Genomic DNA, 20,098 nt, shown 5'->3' with positions numbered 1-20,098 from the left:
CGTGGACTTCGAGCTGACGATCTATGAAACAAACAAAATTAGTAAAGAATTCAACTTCAAGTGACTCGAAAAATATGTTGATCAAATGAATTGAAAGTTATTGACTTGCCTGTTATTCCCGCACCTGAAGACGGGGTAAACGTCCGGAAACAAGACGGCCGAAGAACGGACTTGTAAACGGCTTAGACTCGGCGATAGCGTAATTTTCCACATAATCTCAACCCCCAGACTCGACCTTGAACTCCTTCTCACACTCTTCCACGTGCAAGTCCAGCACTCAATTCGTATAATACCGTACAGCCAGGCTTCAGCGTTTGGCCGCCGGGCCTTCGGCAAGTTCTCCCTCTTGATCAAAGAGGTGCTGTTGTGTTATCAGTGAACATGAAATCGTTGGGCTGCGTGATCCTCGAGGCTATGCAAGTTTACGAAGCAAGGAAATTCGAACCCGTTGAGACGATTCCGCAGTGTTACCTCCAGGCTCATCCGACTTGAGTCTGTTGGAGAAATTAGTATAAATATTGACGTTTGGTTGTGCAAGAGCTACCTCGATAAACAGCAGTCTCGTCTTACCTCGTGTACACAAACCCATCTAGCCTCCATTGGATATCTTGCTCTTTCATCCCCCTGATATTATGACTGGAATTGATACTGGCATGGAAAATCTTCCAAACGGCAGTGCATCCCCTTTGACGATCTCTCAGTGGAAGTCTGCCCAAATTCGTGGAGATGGCCTCGACCGACTCCTCTCCCTCGTTTCATCCGAGAGAGCAGCTAATCCTACAACCAAAGCCTGGATCTCGCTAGCTTCTCCTGAGCAGATCAAAACCCAATGGACAGCCCTTCAGACCTTGACCTCTGACCCTACATCCCTCCCCCTGTATGGAGTCCCCTTCGCTGCAAAAGACAACATCGATGCTGAAGGCTTCGTCACCACCGCTGCATGTCCAACATTCAGTTCTACACCAGCTACTTCAGATGCCACAGTGATCGCGAAGCTCAAAGCCGCTGGTGCGATCCTTATCGGAAAGACGAACCTCGACCAATTCGCTACTGGCTTAGTCGGTACAAGATCGCTATATGGTGCTGTACCAAACTCCTTCGACCCCAGTCGTGTCAGCGGAGGTTCCAGCTCTGGAAGTGCTGTCGTTGTCGGTCGTGGTATAGTGCCCTTCTCTCTTGGTACAGACACAGCTGGTTCTGGTCGAGTTCCGGCCGGTTTCAACAACATCGTGGGGTTGAAGCCGACCCGTGGTGCTTTGAGTGCTCGTGGCGTACTTCCTGCATGCAAGACTCTCGATTGTGTGTCCATATTCACTCTTACAGTTAGCGATGCAGAGACCGTCTTATCTGTCGCCGAAGGATACGATGTCCAAGACCCATATTCTCGAGCGCGACCTAACCCTGAATATGCCCCTTATGACGAATTCGGGGGCTCAGCAAGTCTCACTAGGCCCTCTCTCGCGATATGTGCCTCGCTAGACTGGTTCGGTCGAGATGATCATTATCCAGCGTACGAAAAGGCTCTCGTCAAAGCAGAAGCTTTGGGATGGAGTCTCGTTCCTGTTGACTTCTCCCCTCTCTTTCGACTTGCGCGACTCCTGTATAACGGCCCATGGGTTGCAGAACGGTACGAAGCCATCCGGGGCTTTATCGAGAGTGCCGCTGCTGAAGAAATGGATCCTGTCGTGAGAAAGATTATCATCAGAGCTCAGACCCTTTCAGCAGCAGATGTCTTTGAGGGTGAATACCTTCGACAGGAACTTACACGTCAAATCGAGAGGGAATTTGCTCGATTTGATGGTCTCTTGGTACCCACGTCTCCAACATTCCCCACGCTTGATGAGCTCGTCAAGAACCCCGTCGAGGAGAACTCGATTTTGGGTACTTATACCAATTTCGTCAACTTTCTGGATTGGTCGGCGCTCTCTATCCCTGCTGGCTTTAGACCAGATGGACTTCCATTCGGTGTGACGCTCATCTCGACTCGTTGGCAAGAATCCTTTCTTCTATCTTGGGCTCGCGAGTGGTTTGGTGACGAACAAAGGTTGCTGGGTGCGACCGGTGTAAGCGCTCGTGAGTCTCCCACTTCAATATCATCGGTCCCATCGAATTACATCCCCATTGCTGTTGTTGGTGCGCATCTCACTGGGTTTCCTCTCAACAAGGATGTAGCGACTCGTGGTGGAAGATTTCTCCGTGCCACCAAGACATCATGGTCCTATCGGCTGTACTCCCTCAACACAACAATCGGTCCCAAGAAGCCAGGTCTGAAGCGAGTCTCCACCGATGAAGGCGCAGAAATCGAGGTCGAAATCTGGAACCTGCCCAAGACCTCCCTGGCGAGCTTCATGCTCACAATTCCTCCTCCTCTTGCAATCGGTTCAATCGAACTCAAAGACGGGTCTTGGGTAAAGGGGTTCGTATGTGAGCCTTGCGGCTTCGATGAAGCTGTCGATATCACCGGTCACGGCGGCTGGCGAGCATACCATGCTTCCCTCGAAGAGGAGACCAAATCGTTGACAAACGGAGTTCGTAAGCGTGCTGTCTCAACAATTCTTGTAGCCAATCGTGGCGAGATCGCGGTTCGCATCATCGAGACGATACACAAAATGGGTCTTCGAGCTGTTGCCGTCTACTCTGAGATAGACGCAGACGCCGCGCACGTTAGCAAAGCTGATATCGCTCTCAAGCTTGAAGGCTCTTCAGTATCTGAGACTTATCTGGATATGGATCAGATACTGAAGCTGGCTGCTCAATCCTCGGCTGACGCCATCATTCCTGGCTACGGCTTCCTCTCCGAGAATGCCGAGTTTGCTACCGCCGTCGAAGAGAGGGGCATAATATGGATTGGGCCAACTCCAAAGCAAATGGCTGATCTCGGGTTGAAGCATCGTGCCCGTTCTATTGCAGTCGAAGCAGGCGTCCCTGTTGTCCCAGGGTGTGACACCCTTCTCACATCACTGGAAGAAGCTCTCAAAGAAAGCGAGCGAATTGGCTTCCCCTTGATGCTGAAGAGTACTGCTGGTGGCGGTGGTATCGGTCTAAGCTACTGCAAAGACAGACAGAGCCTAGCCACAACGTTCGAGAGCGTTCAATGGCAAGCGGAAACTAATTTCGGCAACGGGGGCGTTTTCATCGAACGGTTTATCCAACGGGCTCGCCACGTTGAAGTCCAAATCCTCGGAGACGGTACAGGTCGTGTCATTGCCGCTGGCGAACGGGACTGCTCTTTGCAACGGCGCCATCAGAAGGTTGTTGAAGAAAGCCCCGCAGTTTTGGTCCCTGAGTCAATTCGGGCGGAAATGCGAGCTGCTGCCATTCGGTTGGCTTCATCGGTTGAGTATCGCAACGTCGGTACTGTCGAGTTCATCTATGATATCGATTCGAGGGAGTTCTATTTCCTGGAAGTGAACACTCGGTTACAAGTTGAGCACCCTGTGACTGAGTCAGTAACTGGTCTTGATCTTGTGGAGTGTATGATCAACATTGCCGACGGAAGTGCAACTCGCCTGTTCGATACCGAGCCCCAAATGTCTGGCGCTTCGATTGAGGTCCGTGTATATGCTGAAAGCCCCCTTCAATCTTTCCGTCCCTGTGCTGGTCGTATCACTGCTCTTGAATTCCCTTCCTCTCTTCGTGTCGATACTTGGATCCAACTTGGCACCGAGATCACGACGTCTTTCGATCCTCTAGTGGCCAAGCTCATTGCCTCGGGGTCTGATCGGGAAGAAGCTATCGATAACTTGGCCGCAAGCCTTGCAGCCACTCGTATTGAAGGCTTACAAACCAACCTCGAGTATCTCCGCCAGATTGTTTCGTCTCCCATGTTCAGGACCGGTGACTATACGACGAAATCTTTGGACTCCTTCCAGTTCCACTCTTCCTCTTTTGAAGTCCTTCATCCTGGGGCTTTGACCACGGTTCAAGATTATCCAGGCCGTACTGGATACTGGAACATTGGTATCCCTCCTGGCGGTCCAATGGATTCTTACTCCTTTCGACTCGCGAATCGTCTCGTGGGCAATTCCTCAGGCGCTTCTGGGCTCGAATGTACTCTGGGAGGCCCGTCTTTGAAGTTCCATTGTGATGCTGTGATTTCTGCCGTTGGCGGTGTTGCACAAGTTACGATCGACGATATGGCGGTTTCCATGAACCAAGCCGTTGGTGTTAAAGCAGGTCAGATACTGAGTGTCGGTGTCGTTGAGCATGGGCATCGTGTATATCTTGCTATTCGGGGAGGAATCGAAGTCCCAGTCGTGATGGGCAGTCGGGCGACTTTCGAACTTGGAAAGCTTGGGGGCTTCGGCGGTCGTAAGCTCCAGGCGCGTGATATACTCGCCATCGGTCCTGCAGATCCCTTGGTCAGTGAAGCTCAAGCTATATCACCAGTGCCTGTACCAACTCACCCCAAGGCTTCTTGGACCGTTAGAGTCATCCCCGGCCCCCACGGAGCTCCAGACTATTTCACCCCTGAAAGCGTTAAGGCGTTGTACCTCAGCGACTGGAAGGTTCACCACAACAGTAACCGCCTTGGTGTTCGTCTCACTGGCCCTCAACCAGAATGGTCTCGCAGAAGCGGAGGTGAAGCAGGCTTGCATCCTTCAAACATCCATGATGCTCCTTACTCGATAGGTAGTGTGAGTTTCACTGGGGATGAAGCTGTTGTTCTGGGCTGCGATGGTCCGAGTCTCGGTGGATTCGTGGTGCTGTGTGTAGTGTGCTCTGCGGATCTGTGGAAGATGGGGCAGGTTCGGCCTGGGGATACTATTCGATTCGACCCTATTGATGTTGCGACTGCGATTGGGTTAGAGAGGAAGCTTGATGAAGCCATTGAGAAGCTCTCACCTCTTGAGGCTTTAGACTGCGTTCCATTTGATGAAGTGTCTCTGGCCCAGAAGTTGGGAAGCATTCCCGCCGCCGTGGGTGCTATCGATCATGACGGTCAAAGGATTACTATTCGTCAAGCCGGTGATCGGGCATTTCTGTTAGAATTCGGTGATGCTTCCGCCTTCAACCTTCGTCACAACTTCGAGATATCAGCGTTCTGTGAGAACCATGAGAAGAATCCCATCCCCGGCGTTGAAGAACTCACCCCTGGCGTCTTCAGCCTCCACGTCACCTATACTCGCTGTCTGTCCCCAGATCTAATGCTGTCACGCTTGGCAGACCATATTCGCTCGTACAGAGTTCTTTCCCAAGTCCCCTCAAGGAGCGTTTGTCTCCCCATCGCATTCGATGATAGTGTCAGCCGAGCCGCTATCGAACGATACACAGCAACTATCCGCCCCAACGCACCCTGGCTCCCCAGCAACATCGACTTCCTCCAAAAGCTCAACGGTGTCTCTGACCTGACCAAAGTTTTGAGCGCCGCGGAATTCGTAGTTCTTGGTCTTGGTGATGTGTTCATGGGCTCACCGTGTGCAATCCCCTTAGATCCGCGCCATCGCTTGTTTGGAACAAAGTACAATCCTTCGCGCTCTTTCACACCTCGTGGCGCTGTTGGTATCGGGGGACAGTATATGTGTATCTACGCAACGGATTCGCCTGGCGGTTATCAGCTTGTTGGGAGAACCGTTGAGATCTGGGATGCTGACCTTGTTGATACTGAGGCTTGGTTCTTTCGGCGCTTTGATAGGATTACGTTTTATCCCGTCACTGAAGCGGCGCTGGACGGAACACCGAGGTCTGAGCTTGTTCAGATCAGCGATGGTGTTCTTGATCTTGAACAGTACGAAATGTGGCTTACGACGAACAAAGAAGACATCGCCGCCGCCGCGGACCAACAAGCAAGGGCCATTTCGAATGCGCCCTTTGTCGATGAATTGCTTCTTCCGTATCAAGTGGAATCTGTTGTCAATTGGCACAGCCCGAGTCTGGATAGCTCGGGCCTTCATGGTGAACGAGTAAAGGCGACGATGCCGGGTCGATGTTACAAGGTCATGGTGAAAGAAGGGACTGTTGTGGAGAAGGGCGATGTTCTGGTCTGTATTGAGTCGAGTAAGATGGAAATTGAGATTCGCAGTCCTGTAGGCGGAAAATGTTTGGTTGTTTTGGTGCAGGCGGGGGATTTGATTGATGTGGAAGATGACCTGGTAGTCATTGACTTGGGTAATTCAGTCTAAGCTTAGGGGAGGTTTTACTGGGTTTATTTTTTCTCAATGCCTTATGCTTTCTCGCTCCCTGGGGAGGCCCTAGATTTAGGGATCTTACCTCTTGTACACGGCTCAGTCGAATACTTGCCGCTCACCTCCGTGGAATCGTGACTGAAATCTTTTTATCAAGTAGGACAAAGGTCTCAAATTTTCTTACCTCACCCTTGGCCGCCATCATAACTTTACTGCAAATTTACAAAGCATTCGGACTATCATTTACTAAGTGCAGGAGTTTATGAGTATCAAGATAGAAGTCAAGATGAGTTTCAAGTGTTTGATTGAGCTCTGTAATGTATCCAAGTATCCTGTCCAAGTCCAAGTCCAAGCCCAGTCAAGCCAATCCTCCTAGGCATTCCCATGAGTGTGGTGAAGAGAGAGTGTGTGTTTGTGAAAGAGAGATAGAGAGTATGTGTTGTGTGTGTGTGTGTGTGTGCGTGTGTGTCAACTGTGCTTAGCCATCAAAGTCCCGGTTGTGTTGGAGTCGCAGCTCGTCCGAGTGTGCAAGTTCGACACTGTATGCATTGACTTGTACACCGTTCAAACCAAGACATACAGTGCAGATCTCGCACAATCGGACGAGCTGTGACTCCAACGCAACCAGGGCCCCTGGCGAGCATGCGAAGTCGGCCGCTTTGGCATCCTTTGCGAGGAGGCGACGGACCTTGATTTTGGCCAAGAACTTTCGCACCTTGAACTTGATCTTGGCAGCTTTGCCCATGGTGAATGAGATTGCTGGATACAGAGGGAATGCTGAGGGCAAATGTGCTGTCCATGAATATTCTATAAAGAGTCAGAGTTGAGCTGCAATCGTCGTGTCAAAAGAACATACCTTGCACACTCGGCCGAGACTGTTCAAAGCCACAGGGGGGCTGGAGGCCTAAAATACTGCCAAGTGAAGGGCTGATGCTGAACGTTCGATGGAAATGGCATACCAGCAGCGCCAGCTGCCGCGAAGGGGTTGCCCTGCGGGGGGTTGAGAGCGAAGAAACTCTGGTGGCGACCTCGGTCGACACCACGGGGGCCTTGCTGCACAGACATGTTGCCCATGCTGGCAGCCAAGGTGTTCATCTCGAGCGCAGCGCCTACAAAGGCCTTGGATATTCTACAAAGGGTCAGAGTCGAGCTGCTAATATCGTGTGAGAAGAACATACCTTGCACACTCGTTCGAGACTGACAAGCCCGATCACCTCATGGGTGACGTTCGCGGCGGCTGCTGCGTCTTTCTTCAGGCGGCGGCGGATCTTGAGTTTGTTCTTGATCTTTCTGATCTTGAACATGAGCCAGGCGCTCCTCGTGAGCGGCCTTGGCCTTGGCTTCCTTGCGGCGACGGCGGCTGAGGGCAAGTGTGAGTTACCACAGGTTGCGATGAAGGGGAGAGAACAGATGAGGAAAAGAAGAGCGAAGAAAGGTTGAAGAGATGAAATGAGACGATCAGAGGAAAAGTGAAACTTACCATGTCACCGAGCCACGAATGGCTCGGGCACTCCCTGGGGAGCGAGAGGGGCCGCCATGTGTCCAGGTGATGAGGACTGATGGTATATATAGAGTAGAGTGGGTTGAGTGAGGAGGGATAAAGATGTTGATGGGGGGAGAGGGTAAAGATGTTGGTGTTGGAGCTGAAGAGAAAAGGAGGAAGAAGAAGAAGAGAGACGAAGAGGAGGGAAGATGGACTAAATACCAACAAGAGTGGATCCAGCTGATCCTGTGTGTGGGTAGAGCTCGAGCTTGCCTGGGACAATAGCAGCGAGGCGAGGGCCAGAGCCCCGAGCCATGAGTGAGAGCGAGGAACTTGATTCACTGGCAAGTGGGTTCTCGAGGTGCAGAGATATCGAGAGCCTCTCGAGCCAATCACATAATTTACATAGCCTTTGATTTAATTCCCCCCGTCTGTGGAACCACGCAGAGCGCAGAGGAAATCTGCCTCGACGAGCTCGTCCAATGAAAGGGGGGGAGCTTATGACCTGGCACGGTTCCAAGCCGAACTTGGGCAATTCGGTTCAAATTCCTTCAGTGCTGGATTCATATTAGTCAAGGCTTGCTGTTATTTGGGCCAAAAACGTCCCGAGCTTTGGTAGACTTCTCGCCCAGCCCAGCTTGGTTCTTCTGAACAGGCCAAGCCACACTGCGAATTCTCAACCACCTCGAGGCCATGCATCTTGTAAATACTGTGCGATGTTCCTTGATACATTTTAACGCTTCGTTGTTTGTTCTGAACATTCATTACCCTTGTAAATAATGTAATTTCATATTATAGATCCGTAGTCAATACCATCCTCAATGCATGCACACTACGAACACTCATTCATTTTTGCATCACTGATGTTGACATGAATTATCTCGCAATGCAGTACCGGTGGTCACATCCTCAAGTCACTCACTCTGTTGTTGTGGCGCAACTACCACCCAATAACGCCTCCGCTCCCCAGACCCCCCGGTGGACGTAGATGAGGCTCAAAACGCACCCTCGAAAATACTCAGGGCAACCACAACAACAATTAAAAATACCTTCAAAAATATCTCTCGGAAGCTAAAAAATGCCCCATCCTCGCAAAAATGGTGTACCGTTTTTCATATTGTGCGTGGTCGCACGATCACAGCTGAGTTTCCGGCCTCGTCGTTGATATAACGTCCAACCGCCCCGCGCCACTACCCAACGGTCCCCTGCTTCCCGTTTTCAGCGGAGCTTCTCGCTGCACGTCACCAGCTGTCAGATCGCACGTACCCGCTGGTTCGTCTGATCTGCTGCTGGGATACTGCCCCCTCCCAGAACACTCGGCCCCTCAACGCCCGGGATCCTGGGTATATAAATCTGCCTTCCTCCCAGGCCAGACCTCTTTTCTTTTTCTCTTCTTCTCATACCAGGCCCCGGGGGGTTCGCCTCCTAGGGCCTGTTAGCCAAACCCAGTGGCTCTCGGGGATCATGAAGCCTGAGGGCTGGGAATCATCGTGTCTTATGGCAGTAGATGAGTACCACACAGCCGCCTCGCAGCGGCCTGGGACAATTTTTGATTTCGCCCATGGGCAACCACCTTTTTTTCATTGGGTTCATGGCTATATGCTGTGGCTTGAAGACGAAAACTTGCTTTGACTGTGACTGATGTGGTGTTGTGATGTTGTTTGACTTTGTAGTTTGCCTTGATGATATGCTGTGATGTCCGCGTAGAAGGGAGCATTGCGTGCGTAGAGTGGTTGGTACGATGCGATAGAGGCGGCCTTTGCACTCGTGGAAATTGTTTGAGGTATCGTGAGATGTTGTTCTGGAGGTTGGGCTCGACATCTCGCGCAGTTGCTCGAGTGAGGCTGATATGCCTCTCCAGATGATCATGTCACTCGTGAATATTTTGGCATTGATTACAGACTGCTTTATCACATTATCAAGTCATTTCCTTCGCTGTTCCTCTTGAATTCATTCGTGGTTTCCTTGTTGACTCGCCCGTATCTTGGCTCGCCAGTGAACATCGTAGCAAAGCCACAATCATGGCAGACTCAGGACGGGATGAGACGTATTTCTTGGATTTAGGACGATATTACGGATATGTCACGCTGTTCGAGGACTTCAGCACCTCTCTTCATCTTGTGTTTTGCGCTTGGTGGCTCGCTCGCATCGTGGTCCGCTCGTGGCATCGTAGCAAAACCACCATGGGGATGGCGCAGGGCGAGATACAAGATATTTACTACGTAGACGATGATATTATGGATTTTGTACACTAAATGAGGACTAAATCATCTTGCTTCATCTTGTGTTGGGATTGGGAATTGTGGTGACGAAAACACGCGGGCGACAGCTCGACAGTCACATCGGCGCCAGACCAACACACAGCTAATACAATATTTGATACGAAAAATAGATCATATTGAGGGTTATCTGATTGATATTGCATGCTATTTGAGACCTAAACCGTCTTGCTTCATCCAGTGTCGGGCCTGGGAATCGTATCAAAGGATGCACTCGAGTGCCAGATCGTTGTAGCTCGTCCATGATATCGAAAAACACAATATATTCGTGGTCGAATCGTCTCGTCAAGTCGCCACTACCCTCTTTGTACTTTCCTCGCACTTCGAGGTCATCTGTTCCGGAGGTTCTGTGCTGCTGTCTCTCGCACTGGCCGTTCAGAGGGTGCCCGCCTTCGCGCTCCCGCTCCTCCCACTACCTTAAGGCAACACTCCCACTTCTTCCCCTCCTGCTCTTTTTCTACCTCCCACAACCACCGCACAAACAATTTCACTTTCTTCACTTTTCGTATTCTGACTGCACTTTATCTACTGCTGCAAGCATTTGAACGTTTGTTCTGGTATGTTCTTCTTCTTCTTCCCCTGAACACACTGAACAGTAAAAACTAACATCGTTGCTGCTTCTCAGCTCTTCCAAGCGCTCCCCTGCACTTCAAGCATTACTTCTTCGTCTACCGCAAGACAGTCTTCAAGTCTCCGTTCATTCCAACTGTTCAACATGGTCATCGTTATCGACATCCCCCTTCCCGGCGGCGCCGGTATCACCATCCACATCCAGGAGTGGATTCTCATCCTCGTCTTGGTTCTCGTCTTCCGAGCCTGGGGATGGCCCCTGATCGTCGAGCGCTGGCCCATGGCATTCGCCTGGCCTTGGGGCGAGGACGATTTTGTCTTCTAAAGCACCATGCACTGCTACCCACGTCGGTATTTCGAGTACGATCTCTACGAGCCATTTTTGAAATGTTTACGGTAAGTCACCTCGAACCTTGAAGTGCATTATCTAAAGTCATCGCCACTTACTGACTCTCTCCAAGATCTGAATCACAGGGCATGTCACCTGTAACCAAAAAAAGGGATGTTATTATCATGATATGATCATCATCGGCGGCGGATTTATGGAACCGGACTGGTGGATTATTAGGCTCTAGCAATGAATCGACTCTCGTTCTAAATCTTTTGCTGTGGTCGTGATCGTGTTCCTTTCGTACCGCTCTTGACCAAGTCTATCCATCTGCCACTCGGCAATACTTCCACCTTCCCGCTCTTCCAAGTCTTCTATTTGACAACCGCTGATCTTTATCTTGCTCTAGATTCTACCAGTTCCTCCAAAAGCTCCGAAGCTCGTTCCGCGCCGCCAAGTTCATTGAGTTCGTCACCCAGATGCCCCGCCCTCTCCACGAAGCCTGGATCGTCCAGTATCGTCCTCGCCGCCGTTCGAACCTGTTCCGTTGAAGGATTATCCGTCTGCAAATCGATGCCTGCTCTTGCCCAGCTGACCCGTGCTGCTGTGTCCTTCTTATCCTCTGTTTGCCCAGCGCAGATCAGTGGCACTTTGTGCGACAGCGCTTGCGTTATGCTTCCGTAACCGCCGTTGGTGATGAGGAGGCAGAGCTGTGGGAGGAAGAGATGGTACGGTATCCATCTGATGAAGCGCACATTTGGCGGCTCCCCTATTCTCGATGTGATCTCTTCTACATGTGGCGAAGCGACTACAAGAAGCAGATCTGGATCATCAGAGAGCGCCTCAATCGCGGGTATGATCAAAGATGTTGGGTCCATGGCTAAAGTGCCTTGTGTAATACCAACAACACGAGGATGCGCAACTATCTCATCCCAGTCAGGGGGTAACTGGGCAAGACTGGTTGGTACTTGGGTAACTACCGGTCCAACGAACTTAGTATGCTCCCGCTGTTTCGGCGGCTTCGGCAGTAACTTGAACTCCAGCGACGGCGACGACGCCTGGATGTGGAGATAGGGGCTGTAAGTGAAAGCCTCGATCGGCTCCCCATACGACAAGTCCTTCAAGCCCAATTCCCTCCTCTGGGCATTTATGATCGGCCTCAAAAGCAACGGCAGAAGAATCCACTGGCTAATAAGATGAAGAATATGATTCCAGATCAATCCAATCCACGACGTCGCCGGACCCTCCCCCGAAACAGCCTGAGGCGCTCCCCAACTCGACATGTACATCGGAATCACCCCCAGCGTCGCATAGACCGGAACCTCGCCAAGTTCACACAAAGCTCTCGCTCCATACGGCATCACATCGACGAGAAGAACATCTGCTTTAAAGTCCCTCAACACCCGACGGTAATCCGTCACCTGCGCCAGAAGCCTGATCTGAAGCCGCGAGTACTCCCTGTCGAGAATTCCAGTCTCATTAGCGGCGATAAGGGGCTCATCGATGATGGCTATGGCGCTTGTCGGGACGAATGTTGCGCCTACGGCGAGGACGCGGGCTTCGTTGGAGGCGCTGGTGAGCCATGTTACTTGGTGACCGCGGCGGATGAGGGATTGGGCTACGGCTTGCATTGGGTAGGCATGGCCGGCTGGGAAGTGAGAGTGGAGGAGGATCTTCATGGCGGGTTTGTGAGGGTGAGGGTTATGATGTGGTGAGAGTGAGAGTGAGGGTGAGGTGAGGTGTTCTTTATGTGAGGTTGCATGGATGATCTAAGTGGGCTGCATATAAAATCTGCACACTACTGTGTACGAGCAGATTGGGGGCTTGGCAGCAATGGAGGCAGATGAGGGCAATGGTAGAAGCTGAGCATTCCACTTATACTGCCTTCAGCCATGATTTCCATGTATCACAACTAAAGTGAGAGCGATGTGTTATGGCTATAGTCAAGCTTATGTCTCACCCGGTTGGTGTCGATCCCTGTGTCCGAGTTCTAACGTCCACCGCTTCCATGTGAGGGGTCAATTAACAAATTGCAGTGATGAGTTCCATTCACCCGATGCCAATATTTCCAGATATCCTCTTCTATTTCAGTGTTACTATACATGGAGTAATTATGGCGTTTGGTCCTGCTTTTGCAATTTTACCAGTTCTGTAATCGTATGCGACGTTGCTCAGATGCAGGCAGATGTGAGGTTCAAGGTTCCAAATGGAAGACGGCTACCCTGCACCACTTGTGAATTATCCATATCGAATTAGATGCAGCCCTTGGGTGACATTTTGTAGAAGTGTGGTATAATTTCTTACTTTCTTTTTATTGTCTAAGATATTTTGGTACTGTAGCGGTTGTTGGAATATGGAAGGCCATATTTGTTCAAGATCATGGGTCAAAGACTAACGGTTGTGCAGCTGGACATCTGCTAACAATCAATTTCATGTTCACTATCACAGACCAACTCCAACAACAATCGACATCAACAACGAAAGTCACCAAAATTTCCCATACTACGTCTCATTTAGGATACAGACTGTCCGGAATTATTCCTGATCCTTTTTATTCGTTTTCAAAGTATGCGTTGCTCTCCCCATCATCCTCCAAGTCTCAACTGTTCGTGTTTTCCAGTATCTAGCAGCTTCGAATCCCGAGCGCTATTTCAAATAGTCTCTCAAACGACTTGCTCGCATGAGATTTCGCCTTTCATCCGACGATATTCAAGCCAGAATTCCACGAGTTATGGGGGAGTGGTACGCAGTGTGGCACGTTGGTCACTGACTTGTTCTGAGGCGTGTCGAGGTACGAGTCCACAGACACCTAAAGACCTTGCGAGCCTCTTTGACTGACATCTTAATAGAAATAAATGCGCCTCCATCGGAAAATACATGAGTCGTTAGTCGTGATGCCGGTATCTCCCCCTGGGCCACAGAAACGGCCAAGAGAAGGCATGACCAGAGATCATGAAGCTACACATGCACAGAAAACACACTCGCGGCCCAACAATATGGAAGATACCTACACTCGGCGGACCTAGAATAGAATCTTTGTCGTTACCGCATGCCATGCAATAGTGCCGATGCGTTGGTTGGTAGCTTGAACCGGCTCAAAGATCTGACTGAGAGTGGCCCGGCCCAAAATCTAGGTCTCGAAGAGTGTGACTTAATGTGCCAGACCGCGGAGGTGCTGGTAAATAGTCTCTTTATTGGATTTCTCGAGGGGCGGAGCGACAAGAAACACCATACTGACAGGTATCGCGTCGAAAACAGAGGCTTGATTCTCACCACAAGAAGAAGCACAGTGTCATGGCGTTACCACTGATCTGACTGCCACCCAAGACCCTCCCATGTCTTCACAACCCATTGGCGAACAACAAATCTTCACGACAAGCCGCCCGTCCCGGTTGACATACGCTATACAGGATCCTCCTCAACCGTCATGCGGTCCGATGAGTGCCGCCTCCCCCAGCCCGCAAGAATTCTCCACAGTCAGTGAACCGATCCAGCGTCAGAATCCGAGCATCTTCTACGAGATATGAATATCTACTACTTGTTGCTACCCTTCCACTCGAACAACGGAAGCACAAGGCCCGAGTACTGAGGAGCGCAATGTCGAACACCGCACTGCGAGGCCCAATGCGGTTCAACAAAACTCATTTCGCGGCGAGATTCACCTTACTAAGCACTTAGTACACGTCCAAGACTTACAGTGTCACCCCTTGACCGCAAGTGCGTTTCTGAAGTGGTGAATCAGTGACGAACGCCGGTCAGTAAGACGACTGCTGGCCCCCTCAGGATATGACAGTGTTTCTACCCTCGAGCTCACATCTCACGAGCCCAATGGGATTGGAAATGGGTTTCCACAACAGTATTTATTAACAAATCAAAGGTTAAGACCTGGCTTGAGCACGAAACGGCCCGAGCTTCGCGAAACTACTTCGAATTGGTTTATCCAAAAGGTGGTCCATAGGTCTTGTGGAAGCTTCCTCAGTCTCTCTATACCTACTGAAAAAATGCTGGTCAAGTCTCGGCATTCTGCTTTGGCCAGCTCTCAGTACAATGGGCACAGGATTGCCCTGCTTAATATTACAAATACAGATGGAGCCGGTTTGACACTAACACTACGGCTGAAAGAAAATTAAACAAGCTCCTGTGAGCACACAAAAACTATTTATTGCAATTGCTGCTGATGGCCCATCAAATGCAGGATGACTCGTGAAGACAAGTCTGCAAAAGTATCGACAGCAATGGCCGGTCGTGCAACCCCATACCTCGAACCCTGGAGCCCCTTTTCTCAACTGAGAACGATGGCGATATGAGCTTTCCCGCTACTGGCTCATATCGAATCGAGATCATGACTCGGCCAACGCAAATACCAATCAGATACAACATGACCGGTACTGAAGGAGCGACTTCAAAACCTATAGGTCCTGCTCAAGGACCTGGTATTGACAGTCGAGATTAACCACCAATGAAGCGAGCAACCCCTGAAGATTCGGGTTATTGGTAAGCACGTACTGTAAGCAATCTGTCTATTGAAACTTTATAGCAAAGATAACGAATTCTGATGCGGCTGAAGGTATCTCGATCGTCAAGTCGTACCGCGCAACCGCCACTGGACCCGAAGACCGCTATGTCTACAACCAGGCCGTTTCTAGATGCCTGTCGAAGCTTACGGGACTCTCTTCTACCACCGGGATTCACTCTAGTCCAACTGTTTGAACTTGCTCATCCATGTACGGGATGAGACCAAGCTTCATGTGTCCAATATCAGCGGAGCACTCCAAAGGCGCCTCCAAGTGTCACCCCCGTCTAAGCTGTCCCCCAGGCTTATCTTGACCTTTTCTTGTTCTGCAATTCTCAGACATGGCTGGCATTCAGCTACTAACTAACTAAAGCGTCCTACAATGCAAACCATGCACTTGTAAGGTCGAATCTTCGGTGGTGTCAACGTCTCGGCGCGCAACTTCAATGTTCAAGTCCAAGGAGGGCCCTGGGTCATTGCCCCCGTCAATATCGTTCCTACTAGCCACAAGCTTTAGTTTCCGATTCACAAGAGGACCTCACTTGAATTTGTCAATCTTCTTACTTAGATACATTCATCTCTTTTATCAGGATGTCATATACGCAGGCGATGCTGACAGAAAGATAGCTATGAAATCAAAGCTACTGCCACGACCAAGCTGTACCCTTTCCGCCCGAACGACAGAGCTGTAGCCACTTATTCCCAGCCTGTAAAGACGCAAGCTCACTATCAATTATATTGCCACCGCAGCTCATCTTGGGCTTTGAGGAAACAATCGCACGCAGACCACAGGTTTTCGACTACAACACTCAGCTCTCAGTGAGCAAGAAAACACCAGACCTTGATATAAGCTGATAAAATAAACTCAGCAAAAGGTATAATATACTTATACTAAGTCTTTTGTCATTTAGGATCAAAGTCCTGGGTTTTCTTTCCTTTCCTAGTCAGCATAATCAACGGCCACTTACTCTTCGGCTGTCTCTGATCAATGAACCCCTTGTCAGGCAGAAGAAAACTTGAAGTTGATGCATGCATCATATCTTCTAGGCGAGTAGCTTTACCGATTCTACTCCATTGTAATACATGCACCCCTTTGAGACTCGGTAGCAACGATCTTCTACTTGTCTCAACACACTTGACTTTCCTTATATCCTGATATAAAATCCCTTGTTGGTCACTGAGCTAACTATATCTCTACAGGGCCTTTGAGCCACCCTCGATCCGAACGTCGAACAAGCATCCGCGAGCCCTATTGAATTCCTCCCTTCCCGCAATTGACGAAGTTCAGCAGCCAAAACAAGTTACGAGCGACCGACTCCACGCCCGTGAGGCTCAGTAGAAATGAATCAGGTAAACACACCCCCGCAATACGAATCTTGGTCACTGCAGAATAGCCTCACGAAGAATTGTGGCCAAAGCATTGCCTTCAAAGAGGCCGAGATATTGTTAAGCGGTCTTAGTCCTTTTCGAGTCCCGACAGGACCGGCTGCGGGTTACCTCGTACTCTATCTTGGCAAAGACGAACATAATCACTAGGCCCTCGTGTTTACAGCCGCTACGCTTACGGCACTCACGCAGTGGCCTGGGAGGGTCCAACGAGGACAGCGTAGGGCATATATTGAGCGGCCCGGAGTCTGGTGGTCTTGGCTGGTGTAAAAGACGGTCTTTAACATCCAGGCAGGACGGTTGAAGGTTAGGACAAGCTCAAGCTTGGGTGTGGCCCTCTTGGTCCGCTCATCGACGAGCCTGCGCTGAGCGCCTGAACCACTCTCGACATGGGCGTCGTCCAAGGGGATTTGTTCTAGGCGGCGGCGAGTCGGTTATACTTCGAGACCCTCATTTCCCCTATCAGTGCAGTCGGTGACTGCTCATCATCCAATTGCCAAGCCCGATAGAACATATCCACTCAGGCGATCATATGATTTACATCAAGTCAGTGTTTCTTGCGGTAAGTTTGAGCTGTATTCATTTTACGCCATGTCAGCAGCTGATCAAGGTATGTGCTGTCTGGAGGCATTATATATTTAGTTCTTCTTCTGACCATCATTCTCCTCCTCAGCTTCATCCTTCTCATTTCCATCCTCCTGGAATCTAGTCTCTTGGGCTGCAACATTATTAGCAAACGAATCTCTCGAAACCATTCCAACTTACCACTCCACAACTCTGCGTAAACGCCATCACGATCGATCAACTCCCGATGGGTGCCCATCTCCGCTACTTGTCCCTCCTTGAGGACAATGATGAGATCCGAGTCAAAGATCGTTCGGAGACGATGAGCCACGAAGACGCTTGTTCGGCCCTTTTCTCTAAGGATACTGTTGATGTTCATCATGAGAGCCTGCTCGGTATGGGTATCCAGGGCACTTGTTGCCTCGTCGAAGAAGAGCAGAGGAGGGTCCTTGAGGAGGAGTCGACTAACAGCAAGACGCTGCTTCTCTCCGCCGGAGATCATGAGACCGCGCTCACCAACCTTGGTGTCGTAACCGTCGGGGAATGACTGGATGGTGTTGTGGACGTGAGCACGCTTGGCGACGGCAACAACCTCGTCGTGGGTGGCGTTGATGGAGCCGTAGCGGATGTTGTGCTCAACGGTATCGTTGAACAAAGGGGTGTCCTGAGGAACAACACCAATTGAGCGGCGAAGGGACTCGAGGTTCACATCTCGAACATCCTGGTCATCGATCAAGATTCGGCCACCCTGAACATCATAAGACCGGAACAAAAGACGAAGAAGAGTGGACTTTCCGCAACCGCTGGGGCCAACGACAGCGACCTTTTTTCCAGCGGGGATAGTCAACGACAAGTTTCGCAGAATTGGTCGGTTAGGGTGGTAAGCAAAGTCAACATTCTCGAACTTGATCTCACCACCCCTGGAAAGAACTAGGGGCTTCGCATCAGGCTTTTCCTTGATGTTGGCATTGACCTTCTGAAGGTTGAAGAGTGTCTCCATGTCCAAGAGAGACTGTCGGAGCTCACGGTAGACTGATCCAAGGAAGTTGAGGGGCACGGAAAGTTGAAAGACAAGCTGGTTCACCATGACCAAGTCACCGACGGTCAGAGTACCCTCAGCCACACCATTGGCGGCAAGGTACATCATACCCGTAAGTGCTGACGAGAAGATGATGTTTTGTCCACTGTTGAGGAAAGCCAGAGATGTCGCAACCTTGATGGAGTTCTTCTCATACTGCTGAAGAGCCTTATCATACCGCGCAACCTCAAACTTCTCGTTGTTGAAGTACTTGACAGCCTCATAGTTGATGAGCGAGTCCACTGCCACAGTGGAAGCCTTGTTGTCAGCGGCATTTGCCTGTCTTCGGAATTTCGTGCGCCAAGCCGTCGTCCAGATGGTGAAAGCCGTGTAGCTGACCATTGTCAAAACAGTGAGAGCAGCAAACTTTGCGCCGTAGTTATAAGTGAGAATTCCACATACCATGCTGATCTCAAGCGCAGTCGGCATGATATGAAAGACCATACTGGACAGAATGAAGCTAATTCCCTTGGTACCACGATCTAGGGCCCGTGTTAAACCACCAGTCTGTTTAGACAAATGGAACGTCAAGTCGAGACGCAGCAGATGATCAAAGACATTACAGGCCACCCTTCGGATAGCGTTCTGCGCAACAGACGCAAACACAGCGTTTCGCAATTCCTGGAATACCGTTGCGCCTATACGAGATGCGCCGTATGCAAGGATCATAGCTCCAGCAACTGTCGTCGCAGTACCTCCTACAGCAGCAATATCGATATTCATTGAATCAACGATGCTTTTAAAGTAAAACGGCACTTGTACATTGAGAACCTTGGCGCCAATCAACAAGGACACAGCAAGGCCGACTCGCAGCTTTGTACCCCAGTCATCCTTGGGCCACAGATACCGAGTCATCTCCTTCATGATAGCCCAATCGGCCTTGCGCTGCTCAGTCGCAGATTTATCAACAGTCGCAAGGGGATCATTTTGTTTCGTCGGTTGTTTCTGCGCAGGAAACACGGCCGTCGGCTTCGTCGTCTTGGTTTTCGAATCTGTGGGTGCTGCTCGTTCGCGACGCGGGGCATATGTCCAGAAGGTCTGCGTCAAACCAGGTCGTTGAGACACTGAAGACAGTCGGTGAAGTGCCAGACTCCTCTGAGGACATGTCCTCGACGACCGCAGGAGTAATTGAGGTATCATAGTGACTGTTCGGCTCAGATCGAGCTCATCATGGGATGTGTCCTGGTGGTTTATGGCGGGGGCGGGATAGGATAGCGCGTCGATAAGAGGCAGAGACAACAAGGTACCGGAGCTGCCAGGGGCCTTGGCTGCGATCCGGTAGCTACTTTACCTTGGCCAAAGAGGTGTTTTGTTCTATCTATTAAAAGGGGGAGAGGCGTTTTAGTTATAAGCACTTGATGGAGCTCACATAAGAATAAGTTGCCAGATTCAGACGGATGATGCAACCGGTTGGGGCCTGAGGCAGCCGATCATCGGAGCGCCAACCCAATGATGCCCGGCCAGAAACGGGAATGGACTTGTAAGACAGAGAATTATATACAATTGTTTAGTGATTGTCTTTTGAGTATTCAATTGGATCCAGTAGCCACTTTTTAAGTCGAATTGAGTTGTTTCTGGCTATAAACGGCCAAGTACAAACGGTGATCGTTTGACTTATACCTCAGCTTCCGAAATCTTGAGATTGATAAGAACATCGCGCAATATCCAGGACAAACGTCGCCAACAACCCCCGGATTGAACTACTCCGTCGCATATGTACCTCAAGCCAGCCCTGAATAGTTGATTTCCATAGTGACAAGTCTTCGTCTGTT

At 50.3% G+C, this 20,098-nt stretch overlaps 5 protein-coding genes across 5 annotated transcripts; 2 read left to right on the top strand and 3 right to left on the bottom strand.

The window, feature by feature from the left end:
- Window positions 1–274: 274 nt before the first annotated feature.
- Window positions 275–6,226, top strand: FVEG_11593 (hypothetical protein). Its single transcript, XM_018900908.1, has one exon. It carries the CDS (start codon window positions 633–635, stop codon window positions 6,120–6,122), a length of 5,490 nt encoding a protein of 1,829 aa, XP_018759287.1. The 5' UTR covers window positions 275–632; the 3' UTR covers window positions 6,123–6,226.
- Window positions 6,227–6,751: 525 nt separating this feature from the next.
- Window positions 6,752–7,924, bottom strand: FVEG_11592 (hypothetical protein; the record flags this gene model as incomplete). The annotated part of the gene is made up of 4 exons (XM_018900907.1): window positions 6,752–6,932; window positions 6,982–7,254; window positions 7,304–7,485; window positions 7,831–7,924. The coding sequence occupies 3 exons, from the start codon at window positions 7,922–7,924 to the stop codon at window positions 7,030–7,032; spliced, it is 501 nt and encodes a 166-aa protein (XP_018759286.1). The 3' UTR covers window positions 6,752–6,932; window positions 6,982–7,029.
- A 2,678-nt stretch (window positions 7,925–10,602) lies between these two features.
- Window positions 10,603–10,782, top strand: FVEG_17058 (hypothetical protein; the record flags this gene model as incomplete). The annotated part of the gene is made up of 1 exon (XM_018906327.1): window positions 10,603–10,782. One exon carries the CDS (start codon window positions 10,603–10,605, stop codon window positions 10,780–10,782), a length of 180 nt encoding a protein of 59 aa, XP_018759285.1.
- Window positions 10,783–10,988: 206 nt separating this feature from the next.
- FVEG_11591 (hypothetical protein) lies at window positions 10,989–12,597 on the bottom strand. The gene has a single exon (XM_018900906.1). It carries the CDS (start codon window positions 12,462–12,464, stop codon window positions 11,181–11,183), a length of 1,284 nt encoding a protein of 427 aa, XP_018759284.1. The 5' UTR covers window positions 12,465–12,597; the 3' UTR covers window positions 10,989–11,180.
- Window positions 12,598–16,666: 4,069 nt separating this feature from the next.
- Window positions 16,667–19,858, bottom strand: FVEG_11590 (iron-sulfur clusters transporter ATM1, mitochondrial). The gene is made up of 2 exons (XM_018900905.1): window positions 17,450–19,858; window positions 16,667–17,402 (listed from the first exon to the last, which is right to left on the bottom strand). Exons 1-2 carry the CDS (start codon window positions 19,464–19,466, stop codon window positions 17,323–17,325), a joined length of 2,097 nt encoding a protein of 698 aa, XP_018759283.1. The 5' UTR covers window positions 19,467–19,858; the 3' UTR covers window positions 16,667–17,322.
- Window positions 19,859–20,098: the final 240 nt, after the last annotated feature.

This window comes from Fusarium verticillioides, chromosome 7 (genome assembly GCF_000149555.1).
Source record: "Fusarium verticillioides 7600 chromosome 7, whole genome shotgun sequence".
Classification (NCBI taxonomy): Eukaryota; Fungi; Ascomycota; class Sordariomycetes; order Hypocreales; family Nectriaceae; genus Fusarium; species Fusarium verticillioides.
Note: the sequence above shows the minus strand (reverse complement) of the source record. Positions and strands in the feature narration are given on the sequence as shown.

Bases quoted from the DNA above. Each gene is read 5' to 3' on its own strand.
- FVEG_11590 (XM_018900905.1), bottom strand. From the start codon at position 19,466: ATGATACCTCAATTACTCCTGCGGTCGTCGAGGACATGTCCTCAGAGG. The intron at 17,403-17,449 runs GTAAGTTGGAAT...ATAATGTTGCAG, and splicing joins TTACGCAGAGTTGTGGAGTG to CCCAAGAGACTAGATTCCAG.
- FVEG_11593 (XM_018900908.1), top strand. From the start codon at position 633: ATGACTGGAATTGATACTGGCATGGAAAATCTTCCAAACGGCAGTGCA.
- FVEG_11591 (XM_018900906.1), bottom strand. From the start codon at position 12,464: ATGAAGATCCTCCTCCACTCTCACTTCCCAGCCGGCCATGCCTACCCA.